Source organism: Branchiostoma floridae, chromosome 19 (genome assembly GCF_000003815.2).
Source record: "Branchiostoma floridae strain S238N-H82 chromosome 19, Bfl_VNyyK, whole genome shotgun sequence".
Lineage (NCBI taxonomy): Eukaryota > Metazoa > Chordata > Leptocardii > Amphioxiformes > Branchiostomatidae > Branchiostoma > Branchiostoma floridae.
This window is the reverse complement of record NC_049997.1, coordinates 9,356,583-9,374,857: the sequence shown is the minus strand read 5'-3', so window position 1 is coordinate 9,374,857 and position 18,275 is coordinate 9,356,583. Positions and strand designations below refer to the sequence as shown.

Below are 18,275 nucleotides of genomic sequence, written 5' to 3'. Positions count from 1 at the left end.
TATAAGTATCGATCATTGTCTACCGTCTGTTTTGCGAACTCCGGTGGGAGACAGTACTGATACAGGACGGGTTTGGTCGCCTGCCAGGAGACCCCGGGAGGCGTGTTGTATGAAAGGGTCGGTTCAACAGGAAATTCATTGTGAGGAGAGTCGTGTTCCCTGGAGCTATGATATTGGATGTACAACTGAGATAGAGCTAGAACTTTTAGGGTGCAACAGGTGTACTGTGTGTGTGCAATACACATGTTCTATATGTCACAGTAGAGATTTGGAGTTAGCACATTCGCTGATTGTCCTAGGATCTCCTAGGACAGATGACAATCTGCGATTCTACTATTTAAGACTGGGTTAGGATTAGTAGTCAGTTCTAACCCAATCTGTACTAGTAGAATTACGGGTTTCCATAATATGAATCTTAATTGCAATCAAGTTGAAATAAATTTAGATTCTACATTCCTTTGCCAGCTTTTGACACTACATGTATCTTATGCTACAGTAGGGTCTGATTGGAGATTACTAAGAGATACAAACGTACTCCGATTCCAATCTGTCATATTGTCCTAAATGCCAGTCTCTACGATGGCATACATATGTTTTATTAATCCATTTTTGTGTAACGAAAATTGTGCAGAAGAATTCCAGATAAAATCTCTCGACAATAATGATTCTGTAAAGTGCCTTCATGTATAATTCAAACCTTGGTTATACATAATGAACAAGCCCTTTATCCACAAACAGGGTCAGCCAGCGGAGTGCTGATCCGACTTAATCATAAACAAACTTTCCCGGCCCACTACAACACGCAGCCATGCACAAACCTCTCAGCACGTAACAAAAACTCGTGTTTGTGTTGGGGATTTCCGTGCGGGGAAACTTGGAGAGCCGGCGGGTGGGAAAGTTTCTAATTCTGCTCTCTCACTTTTCCACAGGCAGGTGGTCTGGGGATTTGGTGGGTTGGAAATAACAAGCAGGATCGTCCTACTTTAGGAAGAATTGTCTAAATCTTCTCTGTCGTTTCTTTTAAGTAATACAGGTGGCCTGAGGATCTTATGTTCGGGGTTTTGTTGTTGGAGTGGAATCTAGAACATGTTTGTGTTGTGAAACATCGGATTTCTCTAATGTTGTCTACTCAGTTAGGACTAAATCGCTAAGCCTGAGACATGTGTGAACATTTAGAAAGTGTTGCTAACGTTTCCATGATCTACCTAGACTCACTATATGTTGCAGGTTCGTAGTCTTCCCGCAAATTTACAATGAGAACACGCAAATGGGGCAAGGATAGGGTGCCGAAAGAAGTAGGTCAACTGGTTTAGCATTTTCTATAGCCTCCATACTCCAACAGCACGCTCTCTGGGCCTTTTTTTCGTCTTTTTGCCATCAAATAATACACTTTTGCCTGGGTCGGTAGCACCAGCGATCCCGAACAAAAAGGAGCCACCAGCAAAAGTGTATTGTGAGCCCCCAAAAGACTAAAAAAGGCCCAGAGAGCTTGCTATGGTGGCTATTTTTAATGTGTTGTCGTTTTGCACTTGCAATAGCGTCGTTATTTTCCCATCACTAGATATTTAGGAAGGCAAAACTTATGTAGAATTTTTTCAAAAGATTTCTGACATTTTCCAAACTACATTTTCCACCCTGCTGTGACTCTAATACGGGAGCCAATTAATTCTAATTAACGCGTTGTTGATTATGATAAACACATTGTTAATTATGTCCAATTACGGGGAGCTTTCTAATGACTTGTCTACATCCGATAATGACATGTCATTACGCCCCGTCATATGTTAATCACACACACTGGGATTTCCTTTATTTGTCACACTTAGGGGCGTGTTTACTGTTTGTGTGTGTATTTTATTTACTCTTTTACAACATAAACAATTTATACTACTCCTCCGTTGTCTTTCATTACATAAACTACTTATAGTACTCATCGTTTTCTTTTATAACATAAACAATTCATGCCACTTCCCGTTGAGTGAAGTTTTGTCGTTTCGATGCGGTGTGGTAAAAAAACTTGTCCGCGTTAATTCATTAGTTTATATTTGAGAAGAAAATATTGCACTCCAACGAAGTGAATGCTAGCCAAATGCTTTTTTGCTTGTCTGTGGTTGCCATTTCACTATCGAGTCAGTAGCAAGCTTTCGGCTGGCAATGGCATTATAAAATGTCCTTGAAACTCGAACGTGCACAATTGCATTTAGCTCACTTATGGGGCGACTCCGAATAGATTGCATTTCGCTGATCATACTGCACTCTGCAGCGGATGGTAAAAAATAAAATGGCGAGGCATTCTCGCTAAAAGCAATTTTCATGGGATCATTCTCCGTCGCGTCTCTGGCCATTTATTAAATCAAATTGCGCATTCTCTGGCTTACTAAAGCCGCGACACTGTCACTAATGTGCTCTATCGAACGCCGGGCCATTCCGGCTCTACCATAAGCCTTATTACCGTCGCTCGGCGGGATCGCGGGATCGCGGAGACATTTTCAGTAACCCAGAAAAAATGGAGACAAAAACCGCCGTCCCATCTCTGACGCCCGATTGGTCAGCAGATTTACGGACCTATATATCAGTCAGTGGCGGAAATGACACGTTTTACGTGCGCGAATCGGCGGCCGTGTGACGGGACGTCCGTTTTCGCGTCGTGTGGCGCGTAATGACGTTTACATGTGTTAGCGTGGATCATTACACGGGCCTGCAGGCGGCGGCTTGTTTGGGCTGCCCCCCGCTGACTTGTGACGTTACCCCGCACAGCCTGCTCGGCTAGTTATTGATATAGGCGTGAACCGAAACAATTGTATTAGGGGGAAAGGAGACTTCGTCTTTATTCTTGCCATATGTAATGAAATTAAAGAATTTCAGTCGATTGATGTGCTACTTTGACAACACGAATATCGTTTGCAATAGGTTTTAAGTTGGGTAAATACACACATTGTTATTTTCATTTAATTAAGGAGGTTAACAGACAATTAACCTCACTACCTATATCTAGGACTGAAAACGACAACATAATTTCTGGCTAGGAGCATTTATGTTAGGATTTTGGAGTTGGGGACAAACTTTTCATGGCGTCGCTGCCATTTCGTTCACTTGGATTTTTATTGGTTTTAACGATATTTTCTCATCATGCTGTGTAGATATCCCCATTTTCACATCCGTTTCTTATGTAGACGTTCATTGTATTGACGGTTGCATTTATTTCTGTATTTACAGTAGATTCCTAACCCCAGAGGTCTACATCTGGGCTGGGCATCCGTCCGAACGCATGTGTTGGGACCGTCCATTATTCAATAGAAGGGCCAAAGAAAATGTTTGAATCATCTGTACTTTAGTAGACCTATGTATAAAAGTGCTTCCAGCAAGAACGGAACTTACGTTATTAATATACTTTCAGTATTTGTTTTTCCGATATAACTGAAGTAGTAGTTTTGTAGTGTCATTGTGGAACTTGTACCGAGCCCTGTTAGTTGAAGAGAATGGACTCGTCCAGAGGGCAAGGCCCTGGTTTATAAAAGTACTTGAGACCTGGGTAGTGTTACCCGTCGTCACGCGAAATCGAGATCTCTCCGGGTTAGGTTCGGAATTTCATTTCGCTCAACTCATTCGTCGGCCCTATCCGATACCGGGCCGCCGCCTTTCGGAGGAAGTCAGCGAAACGGCCTCCACTGCACTCCAACCAGGCAGCTGCCAAGTCGATTCAAACACAGTCAGACAAAAGCTATCTCTCCCGCTGCGAGCGCCGACTGCATTCTGCTGGGCTGCCAGTCCACTAGAGGGAGAAAGCCGGAGGGTACTTGAGGATTTTCCTGCTCACTACACTGTATTAGCTCTCGGCACGCTCTGACGTTTGCGCTCTTAAAAACTCGCGCCTGACTAGAGGAGAGATCTGTGGGTTCGATTTGTGAAGCGCCTCCACTTTTATGTCATACATTTTTCAACACAGGCCGTCCGCGCGCTCTACGGGCGTTACGCATACACAAACCTCGGCACTGTAGCAGGCTTACGTGCTGATGTGGTTTGGAAATTTGGCTCGATCTCGGCAAAATGTTGTAATTCAGGGGCCAAGAGAGACACGCTGTTCCTCGGGAGTACGCTGGGGGAATTTCTGAGCCGTCTTCGGGTGCAGATCGAAGCGACAGTCACGGGTGGAAACGGGAGAGTGGCGGGAGGCAAAGAAGAAGGGATGTCGAGACAAACAAGGCTCTACATCATGGTAGGACTGGCTTTCACGTTGGGAACGCTGTTCGGGCTGATGGTACAGCTCCCCACGACAACCAGGGAAGACGGTCGGGCGAGGAGGCACGCCGTCCCCGAGGAAAGAGCGAAGAACAGCCGCTGGAAGATCGGACAGAGGAAACCCGCCGCCATCTTCGACTCGGAAACACTCGGGGAGGGAGGGAGCTACGATGCGCTGATAGATAGAGATGAGAGTGGCCGTATCTCTGCCGTCAGCGGCGGGGCAACATGGCACGAACGTCAGGGAGGGGACAAATCACGGCTACCTGTTGATCCTCGCCGTTCGGGAGGGGGTCACGCGGGGCAACTTAACCCTGTGGCCGAGAAATTACAGGACCTTAATCGGCCTGTTGCGTCGGATCGAACAGGGGCGGGCATCGGGGGAAACGCGACCGGTAAATCACGACTGTCAGTCCGGGCGGGGTTCAGACAATGGAGTGGCGTTAACCACACCGTTACGTTCCGATCGATCTCGGACATTGTGCGGAACGGCGTGTTCTGGAGCAGGCAGGTGGAGGCGGTGACGCCGCCGGGATGGGACGGCACCGCCGCCGAGGACTGGATGAGACGCGCCCGGTTGTCCCGCGTCGTGGCCGTACAGGTACATACACAACATTCCTATTGTTTAGGTTACGCACTATTGTATTGTTCTACCTGCCAAACCACTTGTTAATCTTTGTTGCTTTGCTGTCGTTCCCCTGAAATTAACATGATATTTTGTTTTGATAGTATTTCCCACGTTATTGATATCGATAGTAAAATAGCTAACAAAATCAGTGAACAATCAAACTAGAAATGATATGAAAATATAAAGTTGGTGCGTTATCTCATACGTGCAACGATAATAACAAAAGTGCAGGACTTTCAAATAGGACAATGTTTAAACAGTTACGGAGCAAGATTTAAATTTCAATTACTATTCCAAGGTCACCACCTGTCGCCAAGGTCACTCCACGGGTACGCGAGTTCACCATTTTCCCATGTCAATTTTGTTCTCTATTTCACTCAACACCGCCACATACCATCTCTTCCCAACCTACCCCTACAGAAAATGGTTACTGTTCTACATTGTAAGGCTCTAACCTAGCTAGCGTTCCCGTTTTTTTGGCGTTTGACCAAGGATCTTTTATCTTGGTTTGACCAATGAAATCCGGACCCTGTCAGTTTCCATCAAACAACATCAGGCACTGATTGTAACAGATCATTCCGTCGTCAGCCGATTCGTTCCTGATCTCTGAATCTCCCAAACATTGATCCTCCAATTCTTTTGTACCAAGGATGATCCTGTTGAATGTTGGAGCCCAGTGCGCATGTCGGGAGTTCCTTTATTAGTTTGAACTCGTACTTCGAGGCCACGCGTTACACTCTCACGTTTAACTGCCAACGGGCGTCATAAAAAAAGGGGGCGCCATTTTCTTATCATGACAACAGCCATATAAACATTTGAAGAGTGTAACTGCGATTAGCAAACCGAATTTCACAAGCTTGTAACTACCGTAGATAAAATGGAATATCTTCTGATTTGTACATGTATTTTGGACCAATATTTTCTCATTCCCTAGCCCTCTTTCTCGCTCGTCTCGAATACAGTAAATCAGGACATGAGATTGTCTCAAAATGTTGTTACCATTGGTTCCAATATTGTGTAACTGCATTATACTGGCGACGTGCGCTTAAAAGCTACCATCAGCAGCAAGGCCTTCATTTTATTCCATCCTATCGAAGCACATCCAAATGTTTCCCTGGGAGTTACAATGTCATTCCGGCTAATAGCGCCCGCTCCAAGCCAAGCCTAACGGAAGAAGTAACGATCGCAGCGTTCCACATCTCCGCTTTATTAATTTCCTTTGCTCTCTGTAATAACAAGATGATTTCCCTTCATCCTCGGCGTATCACTAAATGGCGTAGCTTGTTGCACCATTACGTTTGCTCAGGTATTTCATCATGGTTCTTTCATTTATTTTTAGATGAACAAAAATCCATTCAAAACTAAAACCCCGGCTTAAGGATAACTGATTGTCTATTTGATCGGAATATTCGATGCCTCTTGCATTCATTTAGTACGCTGTAACGATACTTGAAAGCTAATCCTTCAAAATGTACGTTATATCGTCTAAATGGAAGCGCTGATGACAACCACTTCTTGTACACATTTCTGCAGCTAGTCGCTATATGCCAGGCACGTTCGCACTGACTATGTGGTGACCCATACCCTTTCTTCGTAGGCTACTTTTTGTGCGGAATACTTTATATATATTTTTATCTCTCCCGGCGGTCGTCATTTGTCATAGAACCCAATTTTCCCTTCACAAAAGCGCTCCGACATTGCGTTAACTCGTATGGGGTAGAGACAGTACATTTGGAAATCCTATTTTTATGAGTAACGTAATGGTCTGCACAGTTATTTGCTGTGGAGTCGTGATTGTAAAAAACACATTGTTCCACGGATATGCCTCGAAAATACCTACCAAAAGAAGGCGGTCGCTGCACTGAAAAGAAATAGCAGATAGACAAAACATATACATTTGGCACTCCTATTTTTTATGAGTAACGCAATGGACAGCACAGTTATTTGCTGTGGAGTCGTAATTGTGAAAACACATTACTCCACCGACATGCCCCCAAAATAACTACAGGCAGTCGTTGCACTGAAAAGAAATAGCATATAGAGAAAACATTACAACCCACGTTAACAGGACTGTATATTCAGGATAGTCGTTATTGTTCGCAGGGATAATACATCCTTTACAAGGCCCGTATCTCCAACGTACAGTTAAAACATGCTACAAACTACAAGAAAATAAAAACTAAGAACATAAACCATTCTAACAAACAAACAGCAATTACAAAATAACAGCAAAACAAAACAAAACAACAGTGAAGGGATCTAAGAATATGTTCTTCCTCCCACACGAAAATGGACCGACCCTACTAGTACTTGAACTATCAAATAGAGAAAACATATAATATTTACAATCCAGCGTGTATATTTAGGACAGTCGTTATTGTTTTATGTATCGAATATATATATTTTTCCTCCCACACGGAAGTGGACTGACCCTACTTGCACAGCTTCACAGGCTTGTCACGCTTTCCCGTGACACTTAACATCTTCTAAAGGATGACATCGTCCCGTACGTCCCGTCGGCGTGTCTGCCACGCCAGGCGCCACTTTGACTTTGCCAATGCTGCAGGCTACGATGATAAACCCAGATACACTTTCTGACGCAGTCGCTTTAGTCTTACAAAGCCAACGCATCCATCCCACAAAGCCTTAGACAAATAGATAGCGAAAGCGTCTGAGCGTCACAGTAGTAAAGGAAATATTCCCAAGGGAAGAATAGTAGAAGCTTGATACATATTAGTACAGTTTTGATGTGGTTCAAACGAAGAGGTCAAAATCGTAGACGCCATTTTGACGTCATCGAAACGCAAAGGTCCCATATTGAATATAATATATAGGATAGGCATTATTTCCCTTTTAATTTATCTATAAATCTCATTTTTCTTCTTTAGTATGTTTACAATTATGTATACCACTGCTTTACCTTGTTTGCAATTAGCCTTTGTGTACGGACTTGCAATAAAGTTATTATTATTATCATTGATATAAAAACTTTGTTTGCGTTTTGTTTCCTGTCCTACAGGAGGGTTGTGGGCGCATGCTCAACAGATTGCTGAGTCTAGAAGACGGTTCTCTGAGCTGCGCACGATACCGTCAAAACACGGACCAAATACAAGGTAAGGGGCGGAGTATATGAACCAGTCATTGAAAATTTAATGAAGACTGCAGACTAGGTTAAGAACCATATTCTCACCAAATGAGTGGCTACCAAGGATATGATAATTAACAAATTTACTGTGCTGAAAATCGGCAAAACACCAAACAAATACAATGTAAGAAGTCAAGAAATATGCCTGATACAGATTCATATTTTAGGTAAACATTGTTCTATAAATATTCATCACACGAATCGTCGTTAAAAGCGAGGATTACGAAATTTTACAGGGCTAAAAATTGGTCCAGTAGAGCGGATAATTTGCCGGATTAGTTAAACGACCAGAAAACCTCCAGTTAGCCAGCTCCTCTTTCCTCAATTATTCACGCCATTTGGTCAATTTCTCCTACGTGAATTTATTCACTCCTCAGAGGAATATAGCGCGAATACTACAGCCAGATTTTCACGAAACTCTAGTCCCAACACGTTGTGAAATGTTCCTGGCACGCCGTGACAATGATAGAGCGGCCCTTCTAGTGTCAGAAATTGCCGTCATCCATCTATGACCGTTAGTTCCAGTCGCCGGGATAATATGCAAACTTTCGATACCCCAAGGACGGGGCAAGCAAGTTGCGATATTCTAGCCATCCGTCATGCAGTTTGTACCGGTTATTGCCTGTGTCTTCATCGACCGAATAAGATACAGGAGTTTGCTGTGCTATAATTCACTCATCAAGTGGTTACAGTTTTAGGCTGCTAGTTTTCATTGATAGAATGAAACTTTTCACGTTGTTTATGATGTTTATCTTTGTTTGTATAGGACAAGTGTTCTTCATCGACCCAATAAAATACAGGACTCTGCGTTGTGCTTTAATTCACTCATCAAGTGGTTTCAGTTTTTGGCTAACGTTACATTTCAAACCAGGGCCCGGCCGGGCTATTTGTGGAAACGAAAAATAGAAATTTATACGTAAGAATATACACAAATAATGCCCACGACTACTCACTACGTCTTGTGTAGTTTGGTGTCTTTATATCATACTTTCGTTCCCGAAGGTTGCGCGGCCAGGCCCCGGTTAAGAAATGCGACGTAGTTACAACAAGACTTCACCAAAAGAAGGAAACTTTTCACGGTGTTTGATATGATGTTTATCTTTGTTTGTTTAGGAGAAGTGTTCTCCTATTACCTCAGCCGTGTGCTTGAAATCCCGAACGTGCCTCCGTGTGTTCTCAGCACGGTCAATACCAACTCACACCAGGTAAGCTCACCTGGGGTCACCTGGGGTTAGCCCTACTTTGTCTCCGTCTTGGCGGGTCTATCACTTCAACTTTTGCCTGTCGAGTGGGACCATACATCCTTCAAGCAATATTACAATGGAAGGCTACTAAATTTTATATTGCATCGCTGGTGCGGCTGCAACTTCGTATCTTGATGTCTGTTGTGCTGACAAAAGTTGGATGTCTTTTCGTGCTTCGTCCAACCTGTCTCAACGTACGTCCTATACTGTTTCACCTGGGGTTAGCCCTACTTTAAATTTGTCTCCGTCTTAGCGAGTCCCTCAATACAACTTTTGACTGTCAATGAGACACGAGTGGTATCATAAATTCTGACCAAGAAATATTGCAATAGAAAGCTATTGATCTTTTTTTGGTTTGTGTTCGTGTGATATATAGCCATTGACTTTCTATATATCTTGATCTTTATTGTGCTGACAAAAGTTTCTCATACTTGATCGTATGTTACTATGTTTTATGCCTCTGCCTATCAATATCTGGCACACAGACTAGCATTTTTCACGTACTACATGTATTATCATGTCTAACTCCAATATCTACCAATGATACATACATTACGAAAATGTAATCCATATACCATCATCAATAATATTTTGTAGTTCTATATTGTAAGAATCAGCCTGGTATCATTGTCTAATAGCTGTTGCCATCCATTGTACCATGTATGGCAATGACTGTCGTTCATTGTCTCATTATCATATGATTCTCTATACAGAAGGCTGTCATTTTATACACAAGGATTTATCCAAATGGACCTGAAGTGCAAATTCAAATACATAATGACATGTGACAATCCCTGTATGGCAGATATAGGAAAATATATCAAAGAAGGTTTAGACATTAGAAATTCCCCAAATGATTGTAAAAGCCTTCAATGATAATAAGAAACTTATCCCATACTACAACTCCTGTATCAGTTAGATAAGCCTTATGTTAAGTTATAACACTGTAGTTATGTAGATGCTATACTTTGTACCTCGTACAATTTTTGTGCAATAAAGTCATTATTATTATTATAATTTTTCAGTGGGCGGAGGTGTCTCACGACGTCCACCTGTCCCAGTGGAACGAGGGGAAGCTGGTCATCCTCTCTCGGTGGGCGGACCACCTCATCCCAGCCTACATCCCCCGCAAGCTCCGGTACGACGACCGGCGCCTTCACCCCGTTCCCGAGGACCTGGAGGGTCTGTCTGCGGCCGAGCTGGGCGAACTGGCGCAGTGGTCAGACCTCATCGTGTTCGATTACCTAACAGGTATGACTGACTGAGCAGTATTCTGTATTCATGAGTTCTGTAGTCTTCATTGTCGTTCAGTTCTATTGCGGAAAGTCATACTAGTAGTCTGTATAGACTGACTGAATGGTAGTAGTAGTAGTAGTAGTAGTAGTATGGCGGCACTAAAGCTGAGGCCCACGGGCAATGTATTATGTGTTGCTAATATATTATCAATGTTTAAACTTTGTATTGTGAAGGATAAAGCAATTTAGTCTGATACATGTACAGTATATTCTGTGTCATAATTTATCGTTTTCACCGTGTATGAATACTCTTATAATACCAATACATACGACCCTCGTCACGGTGACAGACCCACTTACTTGGGTCACCTGACTTTATGGTCACGTGATTGCAGAAATGGGTCAAAGGTGTCTAGGTGTTCTATTCGATCCTGGACTATGTATTTCCGATAACAAATTTTAGGATTTGGGGTGACGAATACCAAACTATCACTTGTGGACCTTTTATTCCTAGCGGTAAAAACAATCGGTTTAAAATACGAAAAATTTCATTTGAAACACTTTCAACAAAAACGTCTGACTCAGATATTCCCCACACGCAGTTGTGCTCTCGGAGTTGAGCAGGTTTCTTGAGTTATCTTGTAAAGATCTAATCAAGACTGGCGTTTTGGGCATGTATCCAACAATCCTTAAGTCACACTCTAAGGCATAGTCAAACACGTGCCAATCGAAAGGTAATAAAGATCTTATCATTACACTGATTGGTTTGCAAAGTCAAGATTCGGACGTTGAATGCCAAGGACGTTTTTACCTAGAGCGGCAGTTTTCTTCACTTAAATGTATCAGGAAATCTGACTCAGTGATAAAGGCATTCTCAACCGAACGCTACGTCATCCTCAATAATAGGTCGACCCCATAGCCCGACTCATCTCCGTCAAATCATAGAATTATGTTTTGACGGACACGAAGCACCTCATTGATCGAACCACTAATTGTAATGCATTAATTGCTCCAATTTATAATTGTAATGGGCAGTCAGGATCGGTCTAAAAACTGTGAGTCAGTTTTCTTGCAATTAAATATCATATCAAGGAAAAAATATATCCGATTAACGTAATTATATCATCTACAGATACTTGTGAGCTAATAACAACATCCTTTGTAATACTTTTTTCAGCAAACTTTGACCGCGTGGCCAACAACATGTTCAATCGTCAGTGGAACTCACAGATCATGGATTCCCCCGTCCACAACTTGGAGAAATCTGCTACAGACGGTTCTCTGGTGTTCTTCGACAACGAGAGCGGCTTACTCCACAGCTACCGACTCCTAGACAAGTACGCACACTTCCACGACTCGCTCCTCAAGTCACTGTGCGTCTTCAGAAAAAGGACCGCTCACATCATAGAGAGTTTGCACAAAAAGAAAGACGTCGGGGACCTCCTCTTGAAGGAATTCAAGGCGAACGAACCCCTCCAAAGATGGCTGCCTTTTCTGCCTGACGCGAATCTCAGGACGTTGAATGAGAGGATTGATTCAGTGTACGAACAGATACACAAGTGTCGGAAGACATATCACGTGGAAGGAAGATAGGAGAGGACCTGTTGCTTTCGGGTTCACAGAGAAGAACACAAAAATGTTGCTTTGTGCAAAATAGTTATACTTGTTGTCATACTGCAAGCTTTCAAGGAGGAATCAACAAGACTTGTATACCAGGTAAGGGTTTGAAAACAGTGCTCTTAGCTTTAACATATCGTCTAGTGCCCTTTGCGTATATCATGAGAATATAGTGAACTGTAGAAGTGGACTCTAATTTTGTAACAGATCTGTTTTGTATATTAACTATGTCAACGGCAATGGAAAATATTGTGATTTTGGGAAAGTGTAACGTGGCATCCGGTGGGTTGGTTGAGCCTCTCACAAAATTAGCCGCCAAAGCAGGCTTCGGATAGACTATCTTAATGTTGCCTTTTTGTTTATCTGAAATCTGTTGATTACTTACTGCTTTCTGAATATTGTCATCTTAAGTCTGAAAATAAACAAAATATACTACTACTGGGTCCAAATCGTAATATTTTTTTTTAAATTTCAATAACTACCAAGATAACAAAATTCATACAAATCAATTGAAAGGATCCTGAGTTACAGGTTCGAACACATAAACCAAACATATCAAACATACCCTTGAAATCTTGAAAACTGGCTTAGGCCGAAGATGTCTCAAGGTTAAATAAAGGTAAAAAATAACAGTACCCTGGTTGAAGGTGAACGTCCTTTCCCCAGGTAACAAAAAACAGCAACATTACGATGTCTCCCGCCACCTGCTTTGGAGGTATCTCGGTATGTCTATAGTCTTATATAAGTGCCGGCTTGTATTTTATATATGGAGATGAAAAAACACGCACGTATTATGTAAAAGCGTTAAGCATCGAGGCGGGTCCTCTACTGTCGTTCCAAGTGGCCTCAGGATATTATTGAATGGACTTTATGCAGTGGCTTCAATTCTCCTGTATTGATATTTTGTTCCGTTTGAAGCCAGCTAAACGACGTGAAACGTTTCACGCGTGCGTGGGTACGGATATGGTTCCGATATAATCTCCAAGCAGATATTGGAAGCGGAGATCGTACCTTTTCTTTACTGTCCCGTTAATGGCGCTGTCACATACGTCGTTCGTCGTCGTACGATTTCTATTTTGTGCAATTTTAGGCAAGCTGTGACAGAACCAGATGCAGAGAAAAGGGATATTAGACAGCCTTTTCTGTAGTAATACAGTTGAATTTCGCAAGACACATTCACGACTATCCCGAGTCTACTACGCCCTCAATATGCGTCGTGCGATCGTTGTGCGATCGACGTACGATTGTCGAGTGTGTGTTGTCCAAATGTCGGGCAGCATTGGGTCTTTTTTGGCGGTTGGTTCTGTCAAAGCCTGCTTGAAAACCCTACATCAAAATCGTACAGTAACCTTCGACGAGGATGGCCTCACCGTTACTGAGAAGTGAGCAAAGGCACGATCTTCCCTTTTCACATCTGCTTGAATATGCATTCGAAGGCCCAAAGTAGTGTCAACGGTTTCAACACGGAGGAATTATACTGACGAGTTTAACTGTCACGCCATGTTGATTTTATATGCTGTTTTGAATGGAGATGTTTATAATTTGAGTCAGGTAACACTTATAGAATATTTGTACCATGAAGATATTGGTCTAAGGCTTTGCACTTTCGAATACATTTCTCAAAGCATAGCATAGACTATTTTCATATTTATTCAAGATTCCGGAATAAAGTACATTTTCAGATGTCAACAGCTGTCGTTTCGTGCGACCCTCTCCCCTTGAAGTCTTTGTGGCGTTGTCGTTTTAACTCGACCAATGGACCGTATAATCCAAAGCACAGTTTGAGGGGGGGATCTCTTTAGAATATACCGACTGTGTGCCAAAATTAAAGGGCACTGCAAGCTTTGTACATTATATATATTTTACGTCAAGCCATTTCTGTATAAAACAATGCCGATATTTTGATGTTTCAGTATGAGAAGAAATTACAGCGATTTGAACGTTGCATTTTCAAATTGTCTGATGTTTCAATGATTTCCGTATGTTGTATTTTTACAGATTGTGTATTTTAAACGATACATGTTGTCATATTGAATATGCATGACAGCTGCAGCACAGCTAGAAGCGCTGAACGGTTTCTCATTCCCTTATAGCACTTTAAGGCCCGGTATATCTATACGGTGGATTTTATGTTGCACGAAAGAAAATAAGCAATAAACCGCTTCAGAAGAAGCAGCAGCCAGAATACGACTGACCCTAGTGGGAAATCCGCAGTATCTAATCGGACACCGTTACTGTAAAGGGTAAAATGTTTGTGGTAGTTTTATGTTCGCAGTTTTTACAGTACAGTGGCCTCTTTACAGTTTACTGCGAAGTCAGTTCCCCCTTTTTCAGTAAAACCATGCATTGTAGTTTCAACTGTGAACCTAAAACCACTGCGAATTAACACTCTTTTCTCCTCTCCTCGCGAACATTTCCAACTTTTACAGTATTACGATCACGCCATCTTGCCAAACCTTAATTTCAACGCGTTTCTGCGCGTCCAATTTCGATGCATGTTTTCTCGCTTTCCTCACTTCTGCAGACACACAGCGAGCCCTCTGGGGTTATGCACACATATTGAGGAATGCCAACGACTCCAATTTTTTGCTTACTCACGACTGTGATAGATTTTTTGGCAATGCAATAAATTTACTCTGTGCCGCTCAATTTCTCCCCTAGCAACGGCCGTGCGCTTTTCATGTCAGCGGGGTCGGTTGGATTCTTTCAGGGCATGTTCGGTCTCCCCGAACGGCAAGGTCGTTGAGGTCACTACAGGACAATGCCCCTTCTTTCTAAGCAATGAAACCACGTATTGTGTGTTGGACCCAACCCGAACAATGTCGCGGTAACGTAAACTACTCATCTTGGGAAATGTATTGTTTGATACAGACGATATTTGAGAGAAGTAGGACAATGGGTGCGACTATTGTTCTGACCAAAAGGCTCTTTATGAAGGAAATTTTCCGATATATTTGCTGTTTCAATGATTGAAGCCCCCTAAATCGTGTTTTAGATTAATTGCTCTTAGTTTTTATGAGACGTCTTTAAGAAATAGAACAACAAAAGTCATTTATAGAAATGCAGAAGGAACAAAACAGGCAACATATCAATAGCTCTGCCAAAATTACATTACCAATGACAAACATCCGCGTTAAAAGGAAACCTGTTTTGATTTCTTTAAGAACAAATAGCATTATTCTTTGCTTTCCTCTTTTGTAATTCTACAGTCAACATAACCGTACTTATTATGTATTTTCTAGTAAACACTAAAAAACAGGACATGTGAATGTAGAATGTTAGGATGAAAGCTACACCGAAACTTCTTCGTAAGTCTAACCGCCCAATCTTTCCCGCGGGTTGTGGTCTCCATAACAGCGGTGACACGAAGGTTACACTGATCCCACAAATGCTACACTAAGCCGCTTTCATCGCCAGAAGCCGTGTGTGTTATGCACAGTAGCGACCCGGTATGCGGGACTTGTTGTTCTTTCGCGTACCCGTACCGTATTCTGGCGTACAAAATGCGCACCTGCAAATGGTACTTACATTTGTAATTCATCTCATCTCGTATATCCCTTAGTCTAACTTTTTGACCGTTAGGGCACCACAGAAGGTTAGGACAACCATGGCCAGTTTTCTCCGCCCTTCTTTAATAATGCTTCACTTTATGTCATGTTTGTCCATTCTGTGATATCAACCTCCCATATTTTCCGTTGCCTACCCCTCTTTCTCCCTCCTAGCAGGGTTCCGTGTACGATAGTTTTGGCTAGTGCTGATGACCGTGACACATGTGGCCGTACCACTTTTCAAATGTGGCTAGGAGGTCTTCTTACCGTACTGATGTATTCCATTATGTTCCGAACCAACGCAAAAGTACCGTGTCCTGAATATAGGAGAGAATGAAAGCAGAAATGACTTCAAAGACGAAGCAATCACCTTTCCGTGAACCTTTCTTCCAATATTCTCTCCCCGCACCTGTAACGAGCACGTAGGGGGTCCTGAGGAAGTCCCCATAGGTCCATCACGCCCACACATGTTGATGAAGAGCCCGGGAAGGCAGATTGTCCTGTAGGCACTGCTCGCAGACATGTGTTTAATGAAGGGGGAACTGTTAGTGGTAATATCGATGCACCCAAGGCGTCACTAAGGCACAGACTGATGCCCTTAAACACTGGAAGTGACAGAAGCATATTTCAAACAGGAGCTCTTCAAAAGACGTGTGCAAATAAATGTATGAGTGCTGGCACTCAAGGAAATAGGACGGGGAAGCTCTGTGAATAGTTCAATAAACTAATGGATGATACATTTCGTTAACACACAACTAAGAGGGATGCACCTACCAACGTTTATATAGTAATTTTGCTCCATTGAACTTCTTCGGTAGAGCCAGCCATTATTGCTATGAGTAAGGACTGGCAGATGAATTCCTTTTGGTCGTGTATCTAAGAACTTTATCATCCATGAGACGGGAGGCTGTAAAAGTCACCCGTGCACTCAACAAAGATCACCACATTTTCTGACATTGAAAATAAGTAAGGACAAACTTCCGGTGTGACTCAATAATGCTGTAACTGCACTCAAATCATTGCAAGCAAGATACACAGTCTTTCACTTTGTATTCAGTTTTACATTTTAGAAAATCCGACAATGTTATTTTCATTTCTTTAGTGAGACTAGGCAAACCTTACAATATCTAATACGGGCTGTGGTACATACAGTAGAAGCCGTTTAATTGCACTCCCCATTTTCCAGTTATCCGGATGGTGCAACAAAGCTATTCAGCTGGACCGCATCACTACATACGGGACTTTGGGATTCCGTGCAATCAACATAAGCGTGCAGTTATCCATTGTGCAATTAACTGGCTTCTACTGTATGATGATTCTGCTTCTTTACCATGATTTACGGTAAATTGGACCCACTTGTTATTGTCCCAGCAGAAGCCGTTTCTCCACCACCTGCCAGTTTTAATTTGCCGTGTGTGCTCCTCAGTCAGGGCGGCTCAACACGAGTGTTTGCCGTATCCACGGTCTCCCCCTCGGTACAGTCTCACCCCAGTTACTGCAATTGTCGTTATACGACGCCAAGGTGTGCCTAAGTATTTAACAAGTGCGGGATTTGGGCCTAGGAAAAAATCTTATGTTCCTGGTTACGCGACCGACTCTGGCAAAATCCTGCTGGCAATGGAAATGAAATTTTGGATCTGAAATCATAGTGATGAAATTATTGTCGAATCGTTTTCTAACATGTTGCTATATGAGATTCTATCTACTTGCGCCATATATATCTGTATGATTAGAATATGATGCTGAAATTACATGTGATGCATTTCGGTTATACATTGTTAAAGGGTACTTTTTGATCACTTCGGTAGAAATTAAAAAAAAGAGACGCGAGTAGAATCATTTACCTCATTTTTCCGGACCGTCATCGAGAACACAACAATTATTTTTCTAGGCCTTATGTTATGTTTAATTCCAACACATACCGTCTGTCGGACATATGGCAAGATGGCGGACGAGATAAACAAAATGGCGCCCGTTCCCCGGTGTGTTGGCCCGTGTAGACAAATTGCCGCCGACGGCGACCAGAAAGCGATGAAACAAAATGGCAGCCTCTCAGGGAATTCTTGCCAGCATAGGCAGTGTGAAAGGTACCCACTTAGCTTCACAGCTAAATGCAACAAGTGAAAAATAAAGTTGGCTGAACGCATGAGAGGCAATTTCTTGGCTGTGTGATATATTGGTAATAAAGAAGACTGATTTGTGATGCTGTCTTGTGAATGCTTGTGCTTTCTTTAACAAATGAAGGACCAACTTCGAACTTCGGCCGGGGACGTAAAATACTACCTGTACCTTCTTTATGTACTTGTATGTGGCACATGTGTTAACGTAATTTACTAACTTAAGCGTAATGCCACATTGCCATCGTCTGTTCCCAAGGCAAATAAAAATGAATAGAACTTCTTTTGACAGAGGCGTACCTGTTGATTCATACGATTAATTCATAGTTAAAGAAATACATTATAAGAATTTAGTAAAGTGTACATACATGCACGAAAATGGTTGTACTACATATATGTCTTAGACATGGTGTCCAACGATGTTGTATCGTTGTAACATATCATTGTATCGTCCTACATGTTTGTTCTTTCGCACATCTCTTTTCAAGAAAAGTTATCAGTG

The 18,275-nt window shown here is 42.4% G+C and overlaps 1 protein-coding gene across 1 annotated transcript; it reads left to right on the top strand.

The window, feature by feature from the left end:
- The first annotated feature begins 3,490 nt into the window (after positions 1-3,490).
- Positions 3,491-12,519, top strand: LOC118406772 (four-jointed box protein 1-like). The gene is made up of 5 exons (XM_035807087.1): positions 3,491-4,840; positions 7,887-7,980; positions 9,126-9,217; positions 10,282-10,507; positions 11,669-12,519. Exons 1-5 carry the CDS (start codon positions 4,187-4,189, stop codon positions 12,082-12,084), a joined length of 1,482 nt encoding a protein of 493 aa, XP_035662980.1. The 5' UTR covers positions 3,491-4,186; the 3' UTR covers positions 12,085-12,519.
- The last annotated feature ends 5,756 nt before the right edge of the window (positions 12,520-18,275 follow it).

What these genes read in the sequence shown, in the direction of transcription:
- LOC118406772 (XM_035807087.1), top strand. Translation starts at nt 4,187, where the DNA reads ATGTCGAGACAAACAAGGCTCTACATCATGGTAGGACTGGCTTTCACG. An exon ending in AAACACGGACCAAATACAAG is followed by an intron (nt 7,981 to 9,125) that starts GTAAGGGGCGGA and finishes TTGTTTGTTTAG; the next exon opens with GAGAAGTGTTCTCCTATTAC. An exon ending in TCAATACCAACTCACACCAG is followed by an intron (nt 9,218 to 10,281) that starts GTAAGCTCACCT and finishes ATAATTTTTCAG; the next exon opens with TGGGCGGAGGTGTCTCACGA.